We start from the raw sequence: 22296 nt of genomic DNA, 5'->3' as shown, positions 1-22296 counted from the left end.
AAAACCAGCCTGGCCAACATGGTGAAATTCCATGTCTATTAAAACTACAAAAATTAGGTGGGCGTGGTGGTGGGTGCCAGTAATCCCAGCACTTGGTACTCGGGAGGCTGAGGCAGGAGAAAGAACCGAGAAAGAGAGAGAGAGAGGAGAGAGAGAGAGAGAGAGAGAGAGAGAGGTCAGGGGGGGCGAGGGGAGAGAGAGACAGAGAGAAGGCTACAGAGAAACATGGGGATTCAGCACAAGCTGAAGAGACCTCAGAAAGGCTGCTGCGCATCTGGGCGGAGGAGAGCAGGAGTAGGAGCCCAGCCTCAGGCGTGTTGAGATGGAAGAGCATGTCCTGATGGGAGACACTGCCACTGCTAGTGGCTGCCTGCCCCTTGTCCCTCCCTGAGCTGAGCCATGCAGTCAGCTGACCCTGCCATGAAGAGGCTGAGAGGAGCCTCACCAGGGATGAGCTCTGAGGTCCAGAGGTGAAGATGATACTGATACAGGAGTGAAGGTGTCCCAACCTGTCCCAGGCCACAGCTGCCACCCTGGTGAGTGGCATGGCCCGGGCGTGACTGGTGTGACCAAATGGATTTACTCCACTGGGGAAGGGCTCCTGGGTTTGCCTCCCTCCACGACGCTGCCTGGGAGCACCAGCATAAAAGCAAGGCCAGGCACCTGGGACAGCGGGGAGAGAGTGGTGGCCAGAGTGTGTCAGAGCCTCGGGACCAAGAAGCAAAAGTGAGGAGAGGAGACACAGGACCAAGGAGATGCTCTCCCTGCTCAGTGGGCTGGCTTTGACGGCCGTCTTCTTCCTGCTCCTGAAACTTGGCACCTTCTGCTGGGACAGGAGCTGTCTTCCTCCTGGCCCACTCTCCTTCCCCATCCTTGGAAACCTGTGGCAGCTATGCTTTCAGCTGCACCCAGAGACACTGCTCCAGGTAGGAAGCCTGTGCTCAAGCTGGAGGCCCTAAAGGGGTGGACAGATGAACCCCTCCTCTGTCTCAGACCAGCGGCACCGGAGACAGAAAGAAGGAACAGAGGTCAGACACGTGTGGGGTGAATCCTGGTCTTACCATTTATTAGCTGGGAGGCTTTGAGCCTCAGTTTCCTCGCCTGTCAAATGCAGGGTGATAGGGAGATTGCAAAAATTGTGGACTTTGTGCAGAATCTAAGAAGTCTAATCTAAGAAATCTGAGTGCAGGAGAAGTCCACTGCCAATGGAACAGGATGGCGAAAATCACTGAACAGAACTCGACTCCAGGAGAGCACTGTGTGTGGCTGGAAGAAGTTTTCTGAAAAGCCACTTGAGATGGGAGTTGGGGGGAATGGGACCCCCACAAGGGCACATTCAAGTGACATTACTCAAGGAATCTCTGCACAAAGCCACCGCCAGGGTAGCTGGAGCCTCAGCTGAAGGACGCTGTTGGATTGAGTGGGTGGGGCTGGGGTGCTGCTGAGAATGGTGGCAGGCAGGACACTGTCTTTCCTAAGGCCGTGCTCAGCCCTCTTCTTAATCACACTCAACAAATTTTTAAAAAATATCTGGTTGGCGCTATCAGACAACTATGATCCTCAGGCTTCCCACGCAGTGGAAAGAGCATTGTACTGGGAGTCAGGAGACCTGGGTTCAAGGTCCTCATCTTTTACTGCCTTTTTTGGCCTGTTTTTTTTGGGTTTTGTTTGTTTGTTGTTTTGTTTTGAAACGGAGTCTTGCTCTGTTGCCCAGGCTGAAGTACAATGGCACAATCTCAGCTCACTGCAAACTCCGCCTCCCGGGTTCAAGCGATTCTCCTGCCTCAGCCTCCCGAGTAGCTGGGATTACAGACGTGTACCACCACGCCCTGCTAATTTTTGTACTTTTAGTAGAGACGGGGTTTCACCATGTTGGCCAGGCTGGTCTCAAACTCCTGACCTCAGGTGATCCACCCGCCTTGGCCTCCCAAGTGCTGGGATTACAGGCGTGAGCCACTGCACCCGGCCTGGCCTCTGTTTTTTAACTCATAAAATGGAGATAAAGAGCCTACCTGCACACTTCTACTGAGGGTGGACTCAAGTAACATATGTAAAGTCCACATGGGACACCAAGCCCTTGAGAAACTGGTTATTTAATATCATCTGTAAAATGGGTAGAACATTCCCACCTCCCAGGATTAATGGGGTGAAAGTGCTGGGCCCTGACTATTCCAAGTGCATGGGGGGACCTGTGACCCAGGGCTTGGCTTGCCTGAGGAACGGGGCTGGAGGCACTCTGAGAAGGTGCTCCTGCAGTAAGTGTCATCCCACCTCTCCACAGCTGGCACAGACCCACGGCAGTGTGTTCACCGTGTGGGTGAGCCTGATCCCCATTGTGGTGCTTAGTTGCTTCCGGGCAGTGAAGGCAGCGCTGGTCTCCGACTCGGAGCAATTCTCTGGCAGGTCCCTCACCCCGCTCTTCCAGGACCTGTTTGGAGAACGAGGCAGGGCTGCCCCTCCTGCTGTGGAGGGGGAGGCGGCTAGATGGTCACTACACTCAGGGAGTCGGGGCTGGCTCAGAGCTGTTAACAGAGAGGGGACTGCCAGGACCTGTGTGAGGGGTGGGGGTGGTATGACAAGGAACCAGCTCTGGCGGTTGAAAGACCTGGATTCAAGTCTCAACCCAAGCCCTGGCCAGCTCTGGGACCCTGGACAAGTCAGCCTCACTCTCTGCCCCTCAGTGGGCTCCTGTGTAGATGGGGATGATGATGGCTCTATATCCTGAGAATGTGGGGAGGGGATTAAGTGGCCAAAATACCTGAGAGTGCCCACTCAGAGGCTGGCTCCTGAGTAGGCCCTGGGTGGGCCTCTCTCTCCACAGCTGTACGACGTATTTCCCTGGGCCCTCCGTCACCTCCCAGGACCCCACCAGGAGATATTTAGGTACCAAGAGGTCGTGCGGAGCTTCATCTGCCAGGAGATCACCAGGCACAAACTCAGGGCACCGGAGGCCTCCAAGGACTTCATCAGCTGCTACCTGGCCCAGATCTCCAAGGTGAGCCTGGAACGGCTGCTCAGGAAAGGAGGGGCCATCTTTTTGGGCTGCACCTCGTTTCTGAGCACCTCATTTCTAAGCCATCGTCTCAGTTTCTCATCTTTGACTCTATCTACAAGCTTCCAAAGCACCCTGAAAGTTTGAGTTAAAACAGGGTTTTCTTCCCTACCTTTTCCCAGGGCAGGGCTGGCTTCTGCAGACATGGGTAGGGTAGGAAGCAGAAGACCTGGCTGATGTCAGGGCCAGAACGCCAGGGCAGCCCCCCATCAACATCAATGCAGTCCTGAGAATCAGGCCCTCTTGAGGGGTTGGAACCTCAAGCTCTGGCCGCACAGGTCTCAGATCAGGCTTCAAGGAAACCCCAGGGCTCTGTCAGGAGAGAACTTTAGACCCAGAGCTGCGCCCCCCACTCACCCACCCCCCACTCGCCAGGCCATGGTTGACCCCGTCTCCACATTCAACCAGGAGAACCTGGTCCAGGTGGTGATCGACCTGCTTCTGGGAGGCACTGACATCACGGCCACCACCCTGCGCTGGGCACTCATCCACATGATCCAGCACAGAGCTGTCCAGGGTGAGGGGCCCTTGGTCACACTCTGGCTGACTGCCTCATGCGTGGGGCACCTGGGCCACGGGCATTGCCTCCATCACTCTCCTTGCTCTGTGGCCCCAAGGGTGGGTCCTGCTCTTGCCGCTGTGGTACAGGAAGTGTTCATGGCTTCGAGTCAGACAGGAGGGGCTTCAGTTCCCACCCTGCTGCTTACTGCGTAATGCTGGGCAAGTCATTCCACCTCTCAGACCCAATGTACAATGGATAACACTATTCCACTCATTCCGTAATGATTCAGCACCCACTAAGTGCCAGGCCCTGTGCTGATGTCCACCTCCAGATCACACCTGTGGAGGGGAAAATGTAGCTGGATTTCTCTCAAGGACAAACTGACTATGACCTGAATTCAAATCTGGTGCCACAAGTTTCGTGACCTTGGGCAAAAGTACCTGTCCTGTTAGAGCCTCAGTTTCTCCATCTGTAAAATGGAGACAACAGTCCCTCCTCCATAATAATGCTTTTTTTAAGACGGTATCTCACTCTGTCACCCAGGCTGGAGGGCAGTGGTGCAATCTTGGCTCACTGCAACCTCTGCCTCCTGGGTTCAAGTGATTCTCCTGCCTCAGCCTCCTGAGTAGCTGGAATTACAGGCGCACCACCACAAGCAGCTAATTTTTTTGTATTTTTAGTAGAGATGGGGTTTCACCATGTTGGCCAGGCTGGTCTCGAACTTCTGACCTCAGGTGATCCACCTGCCTTGGCCTCCCAAAGAGTTGGGATTACAGGTGTGAGCCACTGCCCCCGGCCATAATGCTCTTTATATAGAGCACCTGACCCATAGCAGGTTCTCAAATCTGGGTGCTTTCTCTTCCTTCCAGTGCCCCCTGGAGGAGTAAACCCTGAAAAACCTTGTTCATAAGAAGCAAGCTCTGCCTCAGAAAAGGGTCTGCTCCTGTGAGACCAGGAGTGGCAGGGTGGTTTGGGGTGACCTAAGGGCCGCAAGCCTCGGCAGCAGTGTCCTGGGTGGGGACGGAGGCAGTGAGGGAGGATGGGGAGGCCAGGGCACAGGCACCCTCCCCAGACCCACACTGAGCCACCTGCAGAGAGGGTGCAGCTGGAGCTGGAAGAGGTCCTGGGTGCTGCCCCGGTTGTCTGCTATGAAGACCACAAGTGACTGCCTTACACCCGTGCTGTCCTCCATGAGGTGAAGCGCCTCAGCAGTGTCGTGGCCGTGGGTGCCGTGCGCCAGTGTGTGACCTCCACACGTGTGTGCAGCTATCCCATGAGCAAGGTAGGTGGCCCTACACGGCCCTACACCCAACCCAGTGCCTGCAGAAAGCATCCTTCCTGCCTAGCACAGCCATCTGCTATAGCTTCTGCCAACCTGCCAGCTATCAGTCACTTAATCTCTCTCTCTCTCTGTGGCATCTGGGATGGGGGTTATGATTATAAAAGAATGTAGCCGGGTGCCATGGCTTATGCCTACAATCCCAGCACTTGGAGAGGCTGAGGTGGGAGGATTGCTTGAGCCTAGGAGTTCAAGATCAGCCTGGGCAACATGGCGAGACCCCGTCTCTATACAACGTAAAAAAAAATTAGCCAGGCATGGTGGCGCACACCTGTAGTCCCAGATACTTGGGAGGTTAAGGCAGGAGGATCGCTTGAGCCCGGGAGATTGAGGCTGCAGTGAGCCATAATTGCACCACCACACTCTGTCCTGAGTGACAGAGTGAGACTCTGTCTCAAAAAAAAATGTATAATATAAAGAATGTACTCACTGAGGGATAATTTTTAAAGTTCTCCGTTGTTCAGAGATAACCCTTGCAGACATGATAATCCACCACTCTCCAATCTTTTTTTTGCACACATATAGTTTACATAGTTGCAGTTCTGCTGAATATATCATTCTGAATCCTTCATTGCACTTAATATTCAGATTCTTCATAGCAGTGGTTCTCAAACTTCCAGGTACATCAGAATCACCTGGAGGGCTTGTGAAAGCAGACACTGCTGGACTCTTCCTCTGGACATTATCTGTCTAGGGGGGGGCTGAGAATTTGCCTTTCTAACAAGCTCCCAGGTGGTGCTGATGCTGTGGGTCCAGGGACCACGCTTTGAAAACCGCTGCTCTACATCATTCTGTTTTTTGTTGTTTTGTTTTGTTTTTGTTGTTGTTTTTTTGAAACAGAGTCTTGTTCTGTCTCCCAGGCTGGAGTGCAGTGGTGTGATCTCAGCTCACCGCAACCTCCGTCTCCCAGGTTCAAGCAATTCTCCTGCCTCAGCCTCCCACATAGCTGGGACTACAGGTGTGCCACCACGCCTGGCTAATTTTTTTTTTTTTGTATTTTTAGTAAAGACGGGGTTTCACCACGTTGGCCAGGCTGGTCTTGAACTCCTGACCTTGGGTGATCGCCTGCCTAGGCCTCCCAAAGTGCTGGGATTGCAGGTGTGAGCCACCACGCTGGGCATCTACATCATTCTTAATGGCTGCATGATGTTCCACCAAATGGATGTTTTGCAATTTTAACCCTTGTCGGTGAACATTTATGCCATTTGCAATTTATGTGCCTTAGGTTTGGTCTACATTTTGTATTATCTCCTTAAAACTGGTTTCCAGCAGAAATGCCTTTCTTGCTTCTTTCATTTTATAGCAAGGTTAAGAGAACAAGTGCCAAATAAGGAGAGAGGAAGAAAGTTATAAAAATAAGTCAAATCAAGAACAGTTGCCTCCTATGTACATAAAACTCAAGTCTGAATTTCATTGGAGTGAAGGGAAAAAAGGAAATCTCGATTAATTATGAGTTATTATGTGATAAAAGGAAGCATGCCTGTATCGGGAAAGCTTTGGCTTATCACATGCCTGTAAGTTATGACAAGGATCATCATTCACAATATTCTTTTGTGGGCCAGTGGACCGTGTAGTGGGCAGTGCTTCAAGCAGGAGTTTTTAAAAGATGCAGAAATATTCTTCAAGATGGCAGTTGTTTCTTATCTCAATTCCTTTTAAGAGATAAAATTCCTTTCATTCCTACAGGTAGCCAAAATAACACATTTGAAGTTTATATAAATAATCATTTATTTTTAACCTCTATTCTTTTTTTTTTTTTTTTTTTGAGACAGAGTCTTGCTCTGTCACCCAGGCTGGAGTGCAGTGGCTCAATCTCGGCTCACTGCAGCCTCCGCCTCCCAGGTTCAAGCGCCTGAGTAGCTGGGATGACAGGTGCGTGCCACCACGCCCGGCTAATTTTTGTATTTTTTAGTAGAGATAGGGTTTCACCATGTTGGCCAGGCTTGTCTAGAACTCCTGACCTCAAGTGATCTGCCTGCCTCAGCCTCCCAAAGTGCTGGGATTACAGGCGTGAGCCACCGCGTCTGGCCAATATTTATTTATTTTTGAGACAGAGTCTTGCTCTGTCGCCCAGGCTGGAGTGCAGTGGCATGATCATGGCTCACCACAGCCTCTACCTCCCAGCTCAATCGATCTTCCCACCTCACCCTCCCGAGTAGCTAGGACTACAGCATGAGCCCCCATGCCTGGCTAATTTTCATAATTTTTGTTGTTGTTTTTTTGTTTTTGTAGCGATGCAGTTTCACCATGTTGGCCAGGTTGGTCTCGAGCACATTTGAAGATGATAGCTCTCTGGTGATCCAGCTTGAGACAGCTTTCCGAGCAGATTTTTGACGTGAGCTGGACAATAACATGATGACACTTGCTCTTTGCCCAGGCTTGCTGTGTGCTGAGGGCTTTGTGCCCACGGCGTCATTCGGTACAATGGTGCTCTGTACTGTTGACAGAGCCATGCAGATCCTAGATGATGGATGTTGAATTACTTACCTATCTTACTGTGTAACAAATTACCCCAAAATTTAGTGGCTTAGAACAACAGCATTTATCATTTCACAGTTTCTGAGGGTTAGGAAAATGGGTGCGGCTCAGCTGGATGTCTCTGATTCAAGGTCTCTCATGAGGTTACCATCAAGTTGTTGGGGCTACAGTGTCACCTGAAGACTCCCCTAGGGGAGGCTCCACTTCAAGCTCACTTACACAGAGGTCTTCAGGACCCGGTTGCTCATGAACTATTGGCTGGAGACCTTCAGTTCCTTGACACATGGGCCTCTGCATAGGGTAGCTCAAAACATGGCAGCTGACCCCCATCAGAGAGAGCAAGCAAGAGAGCACCCAAAACAGAAGCAACAGTCTTTTTGTAACCTAATCTTAGATGTGATATCCCATTGCTTTTGCCATATTCTTTTTTTTTTTTGACAGAATCTCGCTCTGTCACCCCAGGCTGGAGTGCAGTGGTGCAATCTCAGCTCAGTGCAACCTCCACCTCCTGGGCTCAAGCAATTCTCCTGCCTCAGCCGCCCGAGTGGCTGGGATTACAGGCATGTGCCACCATGCCTGGCTAATTTTTGTATATTTTAGTAGAGATGGGGTTTTGCCATGTTGGCCAGGCTGGTCTTGAACTCCTGACCTCAAGTGATCAGCCTGCCTCAGCCTCTCAAAGTGCTGGGATTACAGGTGTGAGCCACCGCACCCGGCCGCTTTTGCCATATTCTATTTGTTGGCTTTGTTGTTGTTGTTGTTGTTACTGTTTGAGACAGTGTCTCCCTCTGTTCCCTGGGTTGGAGTGAAGGGACACAATAATGGCTTACTGCAGCCTCGACTTCCCAGGCTTGGGTGATCCTCCCACCTCAGCCGCCTGAGTAGCTGGAACTACAGGCACCACATTGTGCCACCACAATGGGCTAATTTTTAAATTTTTGGTAGAGATGGGGTTTCACCATGTTGCCTAGGTTGGTCTCAAATTCCTGGGCTCAAGTGATCCTCCCACCTTGGCCTTCCAGAGTGCTGGGATTCCAGGCATGAGCCACTGCATCTGGCCCATTTCCTATTTGTTAGAAGTGAGTTACTGAATCCATCCTATCCTCAAGGGGAGGGGATTACACAAAGGTGTGTATCCTGGGAGTCAAGGCTCATTGGGGTAACATACCAACATGTGTAGGTGTGAGGTTGCCATTTTAATGAAAATGAAACAGAGTGACTCATCTTGGTGCCCTGGTGCAGGGTGATGCCTCTGTACATAGAGGTGGTGGCGGGAGCCCTGAGACTTTCCTCAGAAAGGAGCTTTGGCTCTGCCCTGAGTACTGCCCTGGAGTACAGTGGTGTGATCTCAGCTCACTGTAGCCTCCACCTCCGGGGCTCAAGCAATTCTCCCACCTCGTCCTCCCAAGTAGCTGGTATTACAGGCACGTGCCACCATGTCCAGCTAATTTTTATTATTTTTAATTTATTTTTTTATTTTTAGTAAAGACGGGGTTTCGCCAGTTTGGCCAGGCTGGTCTTGAACTCCTGACCTCAAGTAATCCGCCTGCCTCTGCCTCTCAAAGTGCTGGAATTACAGGCATGAGCCACCATGCCCGGCCCCATTATTAACTTATTATTAATTTGCCCAGACTTGAGGTTCCCTCCTCCACACATTTTTTTCTTCACAGCAGCCCTATCCTTCGGACGCTTTGTTGCTGTTTCTTTTCCACAGATAGAGAAACTTCAGCATAGAGCGCTTAAGAAACCACCCAAACACAGCTAGTAAGTGACTTAGCTGAGTTTCAAATGCATGTCCCTCTGACTCTAAAGTGTTTTCTTTTCCTACCATATGCCCTGCTGTTTGTATTTATACGAAAAAGCCACTCTAGGTAAGTGAACCAATGTGATGTTTTACACTGTCATTGGAGATGACAATGGAGATGTTTTACACTGTCATTCTGTCCTTGGCAGAAATTGGCCAGCAAGTTTACAGGTTTGTCAAGAGTCTCTGGGGAAGTGGATAGGACCAGGGCATCAGATCATCTTGCTGCTGGCATGGCAGGAGGACCCAGGCCCAGGTTGTCTAGAAGCTGTGCCAACTTAAGTTAAAAAGAGGGGGCCAGGGTACTGCTCTGTGTTATGCCGTTTGGGATTAGAAATTTCCTTATTAAGAGCTCATTCCTGCCAATTTGATTCTAGGAGTTGTTCTGTGATAAAGGCTCCAGGGGCCCATTAACGAGCTGAAATCAATATTGAGCTTTTACAACTTGGGCGAGAGATGTCTGCTGAAAGTGGAATCAAAGCTTGACAGCAGACCATTAAATGTTACAGATATTCCTAAACTGTTCCTAACCATTTCATCAGTTAAGTGATCGTGACAACAGCAACAGTCCCTGATACGATGGTTGCACTTCCAGCCTGTCTCTCTTCTCAGACGTTCTATTTGATTGTGAATTCCAAACTGCCATTTACTGGGCAGAAGCTGGCACAGCGACCCCAGGAGGTACCCAGCAGGTAGATGGTTCTACAGTCTGGGGAAGTGGAGGGCGGTTGGTGGGGGGGGGGGGCTGTCCTTTTTGCATACTGGATAGGCTGTGCTCTGAACCTGTTCCATGAGCTGAGATCCTCCTTTGCAAGGAGGCCAGAACATCACCCAAAAAAGGACACAAATAATTCTGGAGGGAAAAGAGCATCTTGCTAGGAGCCTCCTCCTCTGAAGGTGATTAGTAAGAACTGTTGCAATGCAGAGGGTTACTTAATCCCAGGTAGAGAAAATGGGAATTGGGAAATCTATAGCTCACTCAGGCAGCAGCAAGAACACAGGCCTCCCCAACACCTCTGCTTAAAGCTACAGAGTGAGCAAGTCTGGGTGCCCTATTGGTACACGTGGCTAGGATGAGGCACCTTGCCTAAGCCTACTGTACTGCACCAATGGCAAAAAAGAACAATTTCCCCTGAAAACAATTTCTGCATTCTGGTTTTTTTTTTTTTTTAGATGGAATCTTGCTCTGTTGCCCAGGCTGGAGTGCAGAGGCGTGATCTTGGCTCACTACAACCTCTGCCTGCCTCAGCCTCCCAAATAGCTGGGATTACAGGCACATGCCACCACGCCCGATTAATTTTTGTATTTTTAGTACAGATGGGGTTTCGCCATGTTGGCCAGGCTGGTCTCAAACTCCTGACCTCAAGCGATCTGCCCTCATTGGCCTCCCAAAGTGCTGGGATTACAGGCGTGAGCCACTGCGACCAGCCAGCATCTGCTCCATTTTTGCATTCTTTATTGGTTTCTGTTAGAATGCAGGCTTCAAACTCGCTAAGCTTTTTTTTTTTTTTTTTTTTTTTTTTTTTAATTTCAAGCTTTTTTTTTTGGTCAGAATCAAGAATTCTGTAGTCAGCCCTCTGGTCTCTACAAGAGTAGCTGGTTTAATTTTGTGGTATTTGGTAAATGAGCCCTGGGGTATGAGGTCTTCCCCGGAATCCCAGAGCTGAGTGTTCTAGGGTCGGGGACCATAACCGACCCCATCCTGGCTCCACTTTGGCCTCCTTATGCTGTTTCCGGTCAGCCCAGGGCCCACATGGTAAGGAGCAGATGTTACCCTGCTCCCATCTGCTTGGTCTGATTCTCTTTCTAATCACTCACTGTGACTCCTTTGAGATAGAGTGAGGGCTGGGGTGAGGGTGAGAGGGAAGATTTGGGTTTGGGTTTGGGGGAAGGTGAGGGTTGGGGTTAGGCTGAAGGTTAGAGTTGGGATTATGGTTCATGTTTTCGTCTCCCCAACCCTAAAGAGTGAAGCTTTCTGTCTCCTCTCTGTCTTTCCATCACTCAGTTCCTCTTTCTCTGCCTGTTTGCCATTCCATTTCTCCTCGTTCTGTCTCTTCCTCGAACACCCACGTGTGCACACACCCCCTGCCCCAGTGTGTGTTGTCCTGGGCTGTCCTTGGCCCCTTCCAGACATGGCCCCAGCTGTTGGCCTTCTCTGTAGGAGGCAACAGCTTCATGTCCCTAGATGTGGCTGGAAGTCTTCAGGATAAAGCTGGGCAGTCCTTAGCCAGGAGGGTGTCCTGCTCGGCTCCTTCACTGATGTGAGCCTGGAGGAAGGGCAGCCTGAGGGCCGGCTGCTGAGTCTCCTCGAGGCCCTGGACTGCTCCCACCAGCACACTGGGTATTCTCCAAGCTCACTGTGGCTCAGTGTCAGGGCTGGGTACTGGGTACCATCTGAGGCTCTCTGAGCCACACCAGCATCTCTCTGCAGGGCACCGTCATCTTACCCAACCTGGCCTCTGTGCTCTATGACCCTGAGTGCCGGGAGACTCCTCGACAGTTCAACCCTGGCCACTTCTCGGACAAGGATGGAAACTCTGTGGCCAGTGAGGCCTTCCTGCCATTCTCTGCAGGTACTAGGCACGGAGCTGGATCCTGGGTGGTGGGTGGGGCTGAGGTAGGACAGACACAGGGACAGCTGCCACTTCTGACTTTTCTTTCTGTTTCCAGGGCATCGTGTGTACCCAGCGGACCAGCTGGCTTGAATGGAGCTCTTCCTGATGTTTGTCACCCTCCTCAGGACCTTTCGGTTCCAACTGCCAGAAGGGAGCCCGGGGCTCAAGCTGGAGTACATCTTTGGGGGCACTTTACAACCCCAGCCCCAGGAGATCTGCGCAGTGCCCCACCTGAGCAGCCACAGCCCTGGTCCTAGGGAGGATGGCCTTTAGCCACGGGGGGTCTGGAGGCCTGTCCCCCATGAAGTCCTTCCTCAGTCTCTTTTGGTTCCTGCAAAGTTAGAGAAGAGGAGGACCAGGGGTTCATGCAGCTCAGCTGCTCATGGTTGCCCCTAACGCAAGCTCTGTGGGGTGACACTGGAGAATAGACTTAGTAAGGATTCTACAGAGGTAGCTCAGTTTGGGTAGTTCAATTCTTAAATTAGGTTAGCTATGCTTTGGCAGGCAAAGATTTTCTAAGGTTGGTTAAGTTTGGCATTAAATCAGTCCACAAAGTTAATTTTGGGGAATCAAGCCTCACAAGTCAGCAGCTAACTAACTAGGTTCAGAGGAAAAGGCAAACTTTCGAGCAAAACTATGAATATAATAATGCATGCAAATGCAAATACTCTGGATGCTGGGGACTGGTAAGCCAAAAAAAAAAAAAAAAAAAAAAAAGTGAATCGGGGCAGCTTATTTTCTGCCCTCTCCTGCCCTCTCCTGACCAGAAGGAAGAACTGCAGTTCTCTGCAGACCTAGGGCAGAGAAAGATCTCACCATCTCAATCCAGCAAAGCCAGCAGACATATAACTGTTTCCAGCAAATTCTTCACTGAAGACCCACTTTAGTTTCCACACAAGGGTCCCTAAATTTTGAATCCTTGCGTGTCCAGACAAGCCTTGTTTATCAAAAAAGAATGACTTGTGGCTGGGCATGGTGGCTCACGCCTGTAATCCCAGCACTTTGGGAGGCCGAGGCAGGTGGATCACTTGAGGTCAGGAGTTCAAGACCAGCCTGGCCAACATGGTGAAACCCCGTCTCTACTAAAAATACAAAAATTACCTGGGCATGGTGGCGGGCGCCTGTAATCCCAGCTACTCGGGAGGCTGAGGCAGGAGAATCGCTTGAACCCAGAAAGCGGAGGTTGCAGTGAGCCAAGATCGCACCGCTGCACTCCAGCCTGGGATCCAAGAGTGAAACTGTCTCAAAACAAAAAAACAAAAACAAAAACAAACAACAGCAAAAGCAAAGAATGACTTGTGAGTTCCAGGTGGCAGAGGTTGCAGTGGGTGGAGATTGTACCACTACAGTCCAACCTGGGTGACAGAGCGAGACTCTGTCTCAGAAAAAAAAAAAGACTGATTTGCATTAAGGAAATGCAAACTAAAATCAAATGAAATACCATTACATACCTATTAGAACTGCTAAAAAGAAAACCCTGACAATTCCAAGTACTGGAAAAGATGCGAAGCAAATGGAATTCTCATACCCTGCAGGTGGAAATGTAAAAAGGTACAACTACATTGGAAAACAGTTTGGCAATTTCTTGTAAAATTAAACATTACACCACACAACCCAGCAGTCCCAATCTTAGGTATTACCCAAAAGAAATGAAAATATATGTTCACACAAATGCATATTATATGATTCCATTTCTGTGATATTCTTAAAAAGGCAAACCTACAGGGACAGAAAATATTCGGTAGTTAAGTGGCTGCCAGGATTTGGGAGTAGGGTTATGGGTTGACTGTAAAAAGACATGAGGAGACTTTCTGGGGTAATAGAAATGTTCTGTATCTTGATTGTGGTGATGGTTACACAACTGTATGTGTTCGTCAAAACTCATACAACTGTACACTTAAATGAGTGTTATTGTATATAAACCATGCCTCAATAAATCTGAGCTTTAAAAAGGAAATGCCTCGGGCCAGACACGGTGGCTCACGCCAGTAATCCTAGCACTTTGAGAGGCCAAGGCGGGTGGATCACCTGAGGTCAGGAGTTCAAGACCAGCCTGGCAAACATGGTGAAGCCCTGTCTACCAAAAATACAAAAAAGTTAGCTGGGTGTGGTGGCACATGCCTGTAATCCCAGTTATTCAGGAGGCTGAGGCAGGAGGATCACTTGAACCTGGGAGGCGGAGGTTGTAGTGAGCAGAGATTGCACCACTGCACTCCAGCCTGGGAGACAGAATGAGACTCCGTCTCAAAAAAAAAGAAAAAGGAAATGCCTTACCTCTCTCTTTTGTGTTATTTAAAGGACATACATATGAATGAACCAATGTTTCTAATTAGTAGGAGATCAATCATTACTGCTACACCAGGCTGAAAGGAGTCTAGCCAGAAATAAAACATGACGTATTGGCCAGGCTCAATGGCTAGCGCCTGTAATCCCAGCACTTTGGAAGGCTGAGGTGGGTGGATCACTTGAGGCCAGGAGTTCAAGACCAGCCTGGGCAACATGGTTAAACCCCGTCTCTACTAAAAATACAAAAATTAGCCGGGCGTGGTGGTACACACCATAGTCTTAGCTACTTGGGTGACTGAGGCAGGAGAATCGCTTGAACCCAGGAGGCGGAGGTTGCAGTGAGCAGAGATTGTGCCACTGCACTCCAGCCTGGCTGACAGAGTAAGACCCTGTCTCAAAACAAAACAAAACAAAAAACAAAAACCATGATGTATGAATTAGCCTCTGGCCTTTCTTCAGGCTTTGTGAAATCCTGGAGCTTTCTCATAGATATCTTATTTTCTGTGTGGTGCCATATCCAGGGCCTCGGGAGTCCAGACTGGGAAGCACCAGGCAAGTGGGGTCCCAGAGAGGAGGAGACAGCCTGGGGTTCTCGGGCCTGGGAGGTCCCACCCTGAGCTGGCAGCTGTCTGTGATCCAGGCAGGATCTGGGGCGGAGAAAACAAAGCCAGGTTCTAATTCACCTGCTTCCTACCTCACTTTCCTAACCCTTTCTCTGTTAGAGCCCCTGTCTGGAGCTTGCAGCCCCTTCTAACACCCATCCTCTCCACCATCCAGCCTCCTGTCTTTGATCCTGTCCAGCCCTCTGCATGTTATTCCATTCAAAGGCCAACTCCTCCAGGAAGCTTTCCCTCACTTGGGCTTTGGCCTTGGTTGAAATCCCAGTTTTGCTCTCAATAACCCAGTCCTTGTGTGCTTCGGTCTCCTCATATGACAAATGGAGGCTTCCTTTAGGATTGTCGGGAGTGACAACGCCCAGCACAGGGCCTGGTGGGTGATGAATGCTCTGTTTACGTTGGCAGGGCTCTCCTTCCCCCAGACAGCATCCGAAAGCACTCGCACCTTTGTTTTTAGCTCTAAAATGATGACGCTGCAGGGAGCCCTTCCCCTGTGGATAGGCTTCCCTTTCAGCTTCCATATCTTCATGACGATATGACAATAGCTGCCATGTGTTGATTGCCAACCGTGTGCTAGGAAGTGCACTGGGCACCTAACATAGACGAAGCCATTTAAATACCAAAGTGACAAGGTAGATACAATTATCTGAATTAATTAATTAATTTTTGAGATGGAGTCTCACTCTGTCGCCCAGGCTGGAGTTCAGTGATCTTGGCTCACTGCAACTCCCGCCTCCCGGGTTCAAGCAATTCTCCTGCCTCAGCCTCCCAAGTAGCTGGGATTATAGGTGTGCACCACCACACCTGGTTAATTTTTGTATTTTTAGTAGAGACAGGGTTTCACCATGTTGGCCAGGCTGGTTTGGAACTCTTGACCTCAGGTGATCTGCCCACCTTGACCTCCCAGAGTGCTGGGATCACAGGTGTGAGCCACCGGGCCAGCCTGAATTTATAGGAATGAAAGTCAGGAGCTCACGGGTGAATTAGTTAGAAAGTGTCAGAATATCAATAAGCCTCAGTTCCCTCATCTGCAAAGTGGAGATAATAATGCTAACTCATTTGATTGATATTAACATTAAATATAATAATGCGGCCAGGCGCAGTGGCTCACGCCTGTAATCCCAGCACTTTGGGAGGCCGAGGCGGGCGGATTGCCTGAGGTTAGGAGTTCGAGACCAGCCTGGCTAACATGGTGAAGCCCTGTCTCTACTAAAAATACAAAAATTAGCTGGGTGTGGTGGCACATGCCTGTAGTTTCAGTTACTCGAGAGGCTGAGGCAGGAGAATTGCTTGAACCTGGGAGGTGGAGGTTGCAGTGAGCTGAGATCACGCCACTGCACTCTAGCCTGGGTGACAGAACAAGACTCCGTCTCAAAAAAAAAAAAAAATATATATATATATGTATGTATATATGTATAATAATGCAGCTGGGTGTGGTGGCTCATGCCTATAATCCCAGTACTTTGGGAGGCCAATGCGGGTGGATCACTTGAGGTCACGAGTTCGAGACTAGCCTGGCCAAATATGGTGAAACCTTGTCTCTACTAAAAATACAAAAATTAGCCGGGCTTAGTGGCGGGCACCTGTAATTCCAGCTACTCGGGAGGCTGAGGCACGAGAATTGCTTGAATCTAGGAGGCAGAGGATGCCGTGAGCAGAGATGGCACCACTGCACTCTAGCCTGGGCAATATAGCGAGACTATCTCAAAAAAATAAATAAAAATAAATAAATTTAAAAATATAATAATGCATGAAGAATACCTAGCACAGTCCCTGGTACATGCTAAGTGCCTAATAAATTGCAACTACTAACAATAATCGATAAATATTCCTTCGCCTGGTTCCTGGTCAGCACACCTTACCCAGTCCTTCCCTCTGTCAGCTGACTGAGCCCTGGCTGTCCCCTGAGGATGCTCCTGCAGCCTCTGAATGGAGGGTGCTTGTTTCCTGTGCCAGGTTCTGATCAGAAAGGGCACCCTCACTCACTCAAATGGAGCAATGAGGAGAGTTTCAGAACAGAGAACACAGAAGCCAATGCATGTGGCTTAAGGAGGGAGGGACTGGGAAGAATAAGTGCTCTAAACTCATTTTTCCCTTATGCTCCAATCTCTTGTTTGTGGCTGTAATTGCTTAAGAGCCTGTGCAAGAACAGCTTAAGACCATTCAGTGGTTGTTTCAACCCATTCAGTGGTCTGAGCAGTGGAAGCTGCAGACCAGTCTTCTGTGGCAGGCTGGGCACTCCAGTCTTCAGTAGGGACCTGATGAGTAGGCACAGAGGGCACCTGCACACCATCAGACCAGTCTCCAACCTCAGGCTGAGTAGCGGTGAACTCAGGAGCTGGAGCAGTCCATTTGCCCTGAAATTCCTCCTTGGTCACAGTCTTTTCAGCAGCAGCCTTCTCCTCTTTTCCAATCTCTTCAGGATCTCTGTAGAAGTAGAGATCAGGCATGACCTCCCATGGGTGTTCAAGGGAAATGGTGCCACACACGCGCAGAACTTCCGGGGCCAGCATCCACCAGCTCAGACCCATTGAGGGAGCTCCCTTGTTGTTGCATGTGATGGCAATGTCCACATAGCGCAGAGGAGAATCTGTGTTACACAGCGCAATGGTAGGTAGGTTAACATAAGATGTCTCTGTGAGAGGCTGGTGGTCAGCCCTGGGATCAGTAACCACTAGAAGCCGTGGCTCCCTGAAGGCTGCCTGGATCTGGCTAGTGAAGTTTCCAGGAGTGAAGCGGCCAACAATTGGAGTGGCTCCAGTGGCGGCAGCAAACTTCAGCACAGCCCTCTGGCCAGTATTCCTAGAGGACATGACACTGACATCAGCAGGGTTTTTAAAGGCAGCGATGGCACGAGCTGCCAGCAGAAACTTCTTGCTTCTCCCAGGTCCTCTTCAGATGTAGGATGTAGACGCCATCACTTTTCTTCTTACAGATGTGCTACTCCATTTGGAAGTCAAGGTTGGTACCACCTAAGTGGGTTCCTGCTGCAAGGAACTTAAGGACATCCTCCTCCTTCATTTGCAGGACATCAAGGGCTCTAGATATTGTGAAAGTTTCCCTTTAAGTTACAATGAGAATTGAAGGGACCAGCCCCACAGGGTCGGTGGGTCTCTCCCCACGTGCAGAGACGAGAGACCGTAGAAATAAAGACACAAGACAAAGAGATAAAAGAAAAGACAGCTGGGCCCGGGGGACTACTACCACCAAGACGCGGAGACCAGTAGTGGCCCCAAATGCCAGGCTGCACTGATATTTATTGGATACAAGACAAAGGGGCAGGATAAGGAGAGTGAGTCATCTCCAATGATAGGTAAGCCACATGGGTCACGTGTCCACTGGACGGGGGCCGTTCCCTGCCTGGCAGCCGAAGCAGAGAGAGAGAGGAGACAAAGAGAGAAACAACTTACACCATTATTAGAGACTTTTAGTACTTTCACTAATTTGCTACTGCTATCAAGAAGGCAGAGCCAGGTGTACAGGATGGAACACGAAGGCGGACTAGGAGCGTGACCACTGAAGCACAGCATCACAGGGAAAAACGGTTAGGCCTCCGCATAACTGCGGGCGAGCCTGACTAATGTCAGGCCCTCCACAAGAGGTGGAGGAGTAGAGTCTTCTCTAAACTCCCCTGGGGACTACTAAGTAGCGGGTGTTTTTCCTTGACACGCTACTGCTAGACCACAGTCTGCTTGGTAACGGGCATCTTCCCAGACGCTGGCATTACCGCTAGACCAAGGAGCCCTCTGGTGGCCCTGTCTGGGCATAACAGAAGGCTCGCACTCTTGTCTTTTGGTCACTCCTCACTATGTCCCCTCAGCTCCTGCCTCTGTATGGCCCGGTTTTTCCTAGGTTATGATTATAGAGCGAGGATTATTATAATATAGGGATAAAGAGTAATTGCTACAAACTGATGATTAATGATATTCATATATAATCATGTCTATGATCTAGATCTAGTATAACTCTTGTTGTTTTCTATATTTTATTATACTGGAACAGCTCGTGCCCTTGGTCTCTTGCCTCGGCACCTGGACGGCTTGCCGCCCACAGAGAATCTAGAACAATGCCGTATGGGCCCCTCTCTGGGTTGTGTGGAAAAGGCGTGAATTTATTTCAGTTTTTCAAACAAGTCGTGCGCTGGGAGACATCACAAATGCTATTCTCTCGGAGGAACACTTCAATCCTCTTCTCTTGGTGACCTCTATCAGCTCCTCTGGGAAGCCGCCTCCCCGAGCCTCCCATGCCCCTTCCTTCAATTGGGCTATATCCCCCCTCTCTAGACTCCTACAGAGCCTTCTCCCCCAGTACAATAGAATCTTTGTGAGGTCAGATATAGTGTCTTCTCAACTGTATCCCCAGGTTTAACACATCACCTGACACACTGTAGGTGCTTAATAAGTGCTTATGGAACGAATGAAGCGCTATTGTAGAGATATGCATAAAGCGGTATGTGAGTACAAAGGAAGGGAATCTAAATTGGAGTGGAGGTCTGGGAAAAGCCTCCTGGAAGAGGTGACACTTGAGGCTGACCTGAAGGACAAGTCGGTTAGGTGTTTCAAGTGGTGAGAACGGTAGCGTGAATGCTCAGCGGTGGGAACGCGGATGGTGCCTTTGAGTAATGGCCAATGACAGTATGGCTGCAGCTAGGGTCGGGGGGAATGGAATGGCAGGGAATCAAGCTAACTGACAGGCAGGTGAGGGATGGATTATGAAAAAGTGAAAGCCCGCTTTTCATTTCAGGCTTGGATTTTGTGTTTATTTACTTATTTCTTTATGAGAAAGGGTCTCACTCTGTTGCCCAGGCTGGCACGATCTCGGCTCACTGCAACCTCCCGAGTTCAAGTGATTCTCCCACCTCAGCCTCTTGAGTAGCTGGGATTACAGGTTTGCGCCACCACGCCCAGCTAATTTTTGTATTTGTATTGGTAATTTTTTTGGGACGGATCTCGCTCTGTCACTCAGGCTGGAGTGCAGTGGTGCAATCTCGGCTCACTGCAACCTCCACCTCCCAGGTTCAAGCAATTCTCCTGCCTCAGCCAACTGAGTAGCTGGGATTACAGGCACGTGCCACCCTGCCCGGCAAATTTTTGTATTTTTAGTAGAGACGGGGTTTCACCATGTTGGCCGGGCTGGTATCGAACTCCTGACTTCAGGTGATCCGCCGGCGTCAGCCTCCCAAAGTGCTGGGATTAAAGGGGTGAGCCACCCCGCCCGATAGGCTTGGACTTTGTTAAAGGCATACAGAATAACACGAAGTGGTGAGATGCAGAAAAAAGTAGTAATTTAAGAAAACTTGGCTTGCCACGTTGGTTCCTCTAGGGACCAGCCCTGCAACTCTGGGCAAGTCCTATCCCCTCTGACCTGAGGCAAAGTGAAACAGTGATGACATCTACCTCTAGCAGTGCTGTGACGATTAAATGCGATCTTAGGGAAAGCGCCTGGTATGTGCCGTTACTCAAAAAAATGTCAGTTGTCCCTCTTCGCTCTGGCCCCATCCTCCTCATCTGCAAATGCGGGGAGGCCAGGCCATTCTCGCAGGTCGCTCCGGGAGCCGGCTGAGCAGTGGGAGGGGAAGCGGTAGGAGAGAAGGGCGCCAGCCAGTCGTCCCGGCACCGTGGCGGTTCGGCTGCCGCTCAGCCACGCGGGGGCGCGCTAGACTGCTCCTCGTGCTCTATGGTGTTGCCTTCGCCCCGGAAGTAGTTGCGCAGCTGGGGTTGGTAAGGTCGGGCCATGGTGGGGCAGAGGTTGGGAAGATGGCGTGGCGAGGCTGGGCGCAGAGAGGCTGGGGCTGCGGCCAGGCGTGGGCTGCGTCGGTGGGCGGCCGCAGCTGCGAGGAGCTCACTGCGGCCCTAACCCCGCCGCGGCTCCTCGGACGCAGGTAATAGCCGCCGCTCTGGTCTTCTCGCCTCTTGGTCCCTGAGCTCTGGCCGTGTATCCTCAGGGGCGGAGGCCGTCTGGGCCTCTCGTGCTGCCCCCAGCTCACCCCCTTCACCTTACCTGCCCCTTCTCTCTCCTCTCCCGCCTCCGTCCAGTCCTCGCTTCTTGCTCCCCTTGCCCAGCCCAGCCCCCGCGAGCCTGCGCTTTGTCCTTTCCCACTGGGAAGGACGTGACTGGAAGGGGAACTAAGCTGAAGGTTGGTTCATTGCGTGCCACACTTCATAATCGCGACAGGAAACTGTTGAGCCAGTTTCTGAAGTGAGGCAGTTAGTACAGCTGGCAGAATGGCTGTTTTTATTCTTTTTCCATCTAATTATAAAGGTTGTGTTCCATTACAACCAGTCGCCTTCTTTAGGTTGTGATCTAAGGGAGGACGAAGTCTGATGGAAGGTATCACTTTGTGTCTGTCAAAGTCGTAGGAGAGGCTTTATTGTTGAATTGAGACAGTGGAAGATTTGGTTTCCGGTTGATTTGGAAAGAAGACTGCCGAACCTTCCGAGTAGAAGTGTGAAGCGTATGGTTTATCAGTATTGCTGATTTTTGCATCACCGTAATTCATTTCTAATTTGAGAGAGAAGAGAGAAATTCCTCACGTGTTTAAGAATCTGATGTGCATTTGGCTTTGAAAATTTTCCTCCTCTTTTGTTCAAAACTTCATTCCTTCCAATTTCTGACTTGGTTAGATGGGTGCCTCGAATCCACCTGATTGCTGATAAGAACCATTGTTTATCAACACGTGGGATAGTCAGTGGTAAATAATCGAGGCTCTAATGTGGCGGAGCCCTTGCCTAAGCTCAAGGATCACCTGGAGAGTTTGTATGGATTTTTATGTTCCAGGCCTCACCCCAGTCTTCCCAAATCACAATCAGGAGAGGGGTGGGTGGAGTGGAAGAACCTGTATGTCCTACAAGCATTCCAGGTGAATTTTATCAGGGACTTGTGAAAACTTCACATACATTGTATCTTCATACACTAGCAGATCTGTCAGGCACTAATCTTAAACTCCTGGGGAGGTGGAAAATGAGGACAGATGGAGGTGGTAATCCCATTTGAGATTGCATGGTTTAAGAGGGGAAGAAAAGATTAATACTGGCCGGGCGTGGTGGCTCACACGCCTGTAATCCTAGCACTTTGGGAGGCTGAGGCAGGTGGATCACCTGAAGTCAGGAGTTCAAGACCAGCCTGGCCAACATTGCAAAACCCCGTCTCTACTAAAAATACAAGAAATTAGCGGGACATGGTGGCGGACGCCTGTAATCCCAACTACTCGGGAGGCTGAGGCAGGAGAATGGCTTGAACCTGGGAGGCGGAGGTTGCAGTGAGCCGAGATCATGCCATTGCACTCCAGCTTGAGCAACAGAGTGAGACTCCATGTAAAATAAATACCGTACGTGTATTAGGAAGCAACAGGAAGTGTGTTAAACATTTAAGATTTATGTACACATCACCGTATTGGTTTTAGGAAGGGGAAGCAAAAGAAAACTAATGAGCCTCTAGTAAAAATTGAGCATAAAGACCGTTTGAAACAGTGAACCAGAAACACATGAAATGTTGAAGATTAGTATTTAGTCTGAAAAGCTTGCCATTTGTATAGAAAGTTTGAAAATGACATTTTCGTGGTTGCATAAAAAATATACATGAGAATGTAGGCCTGAAATAGAGC

General features: G+C 50.0%; 2 protein-coding genes and 1 pseudogene across 2 annotated transcripts in view; 2 read left to right on the top strand and 1 right to left on the bottom strand.

Annotated features, from left to right (window-relative positions):
• Positions 1–2179: 2179 nt before the first annotated feature.
• LOC100442009 (cytochrome P450 2J5-like) lies at positions 2180–12063 on the top strand. Its single transcript, XM_054551172.2, is given in 6 exon segments — positions 2180–2656; positions 2795–2995; positions 3428–3569; positions 4649–4836; positions 11607–11748; positions 11846–12063. Coding segments are annotated over 6 exon segments (1368 nt in total).
• A 4783-nt stretch (positions 12064–16846) lies between these two features.
• Positions 16847–19581, bottom strand: LOC100438737 (small ribosomal subunit protein uS2-like; annotated as a pseudogene).
• Positions 19582–20398: 817 nt separating this feature from the next.
• The window catches only part of PARL (presenilin associated rhomboid like), a gene marked incomplete at its 5' end in the record, with an annotated part of 60045 nt that continues 58147 nt past the window's right edge, over positions 20399–22296 (top strand). The window contains 1 exon segment of the mRNA NM_001133296.1: positions 20399–20574. Within this exon segment, the coding sequence (NP_001126768.1) occupies positions 20450–20574 (125 nt within the window).

Source organism: Pongo abelii, chromosome 2, assembly GCF_028885655.2.
Source record: "Pongo abelii isolate AG06213 chromosome 2, NHGRI_mPonAbe1-v2.0_pri, whole genome shotgun sequence".
In the NCBI taxonomy this organism is placed as follows: domain Eukaryota; kingdom Metazoa; phylum Chordata; class Mammalia; order Primates; family Hominidae; genus Pongo; species Pongo abelii.
The sequence above is the reverse complement of the archived record's forward strand: the minus strand, read 5'-3'. Positions and strand labels throughout refer to the sequence as shown.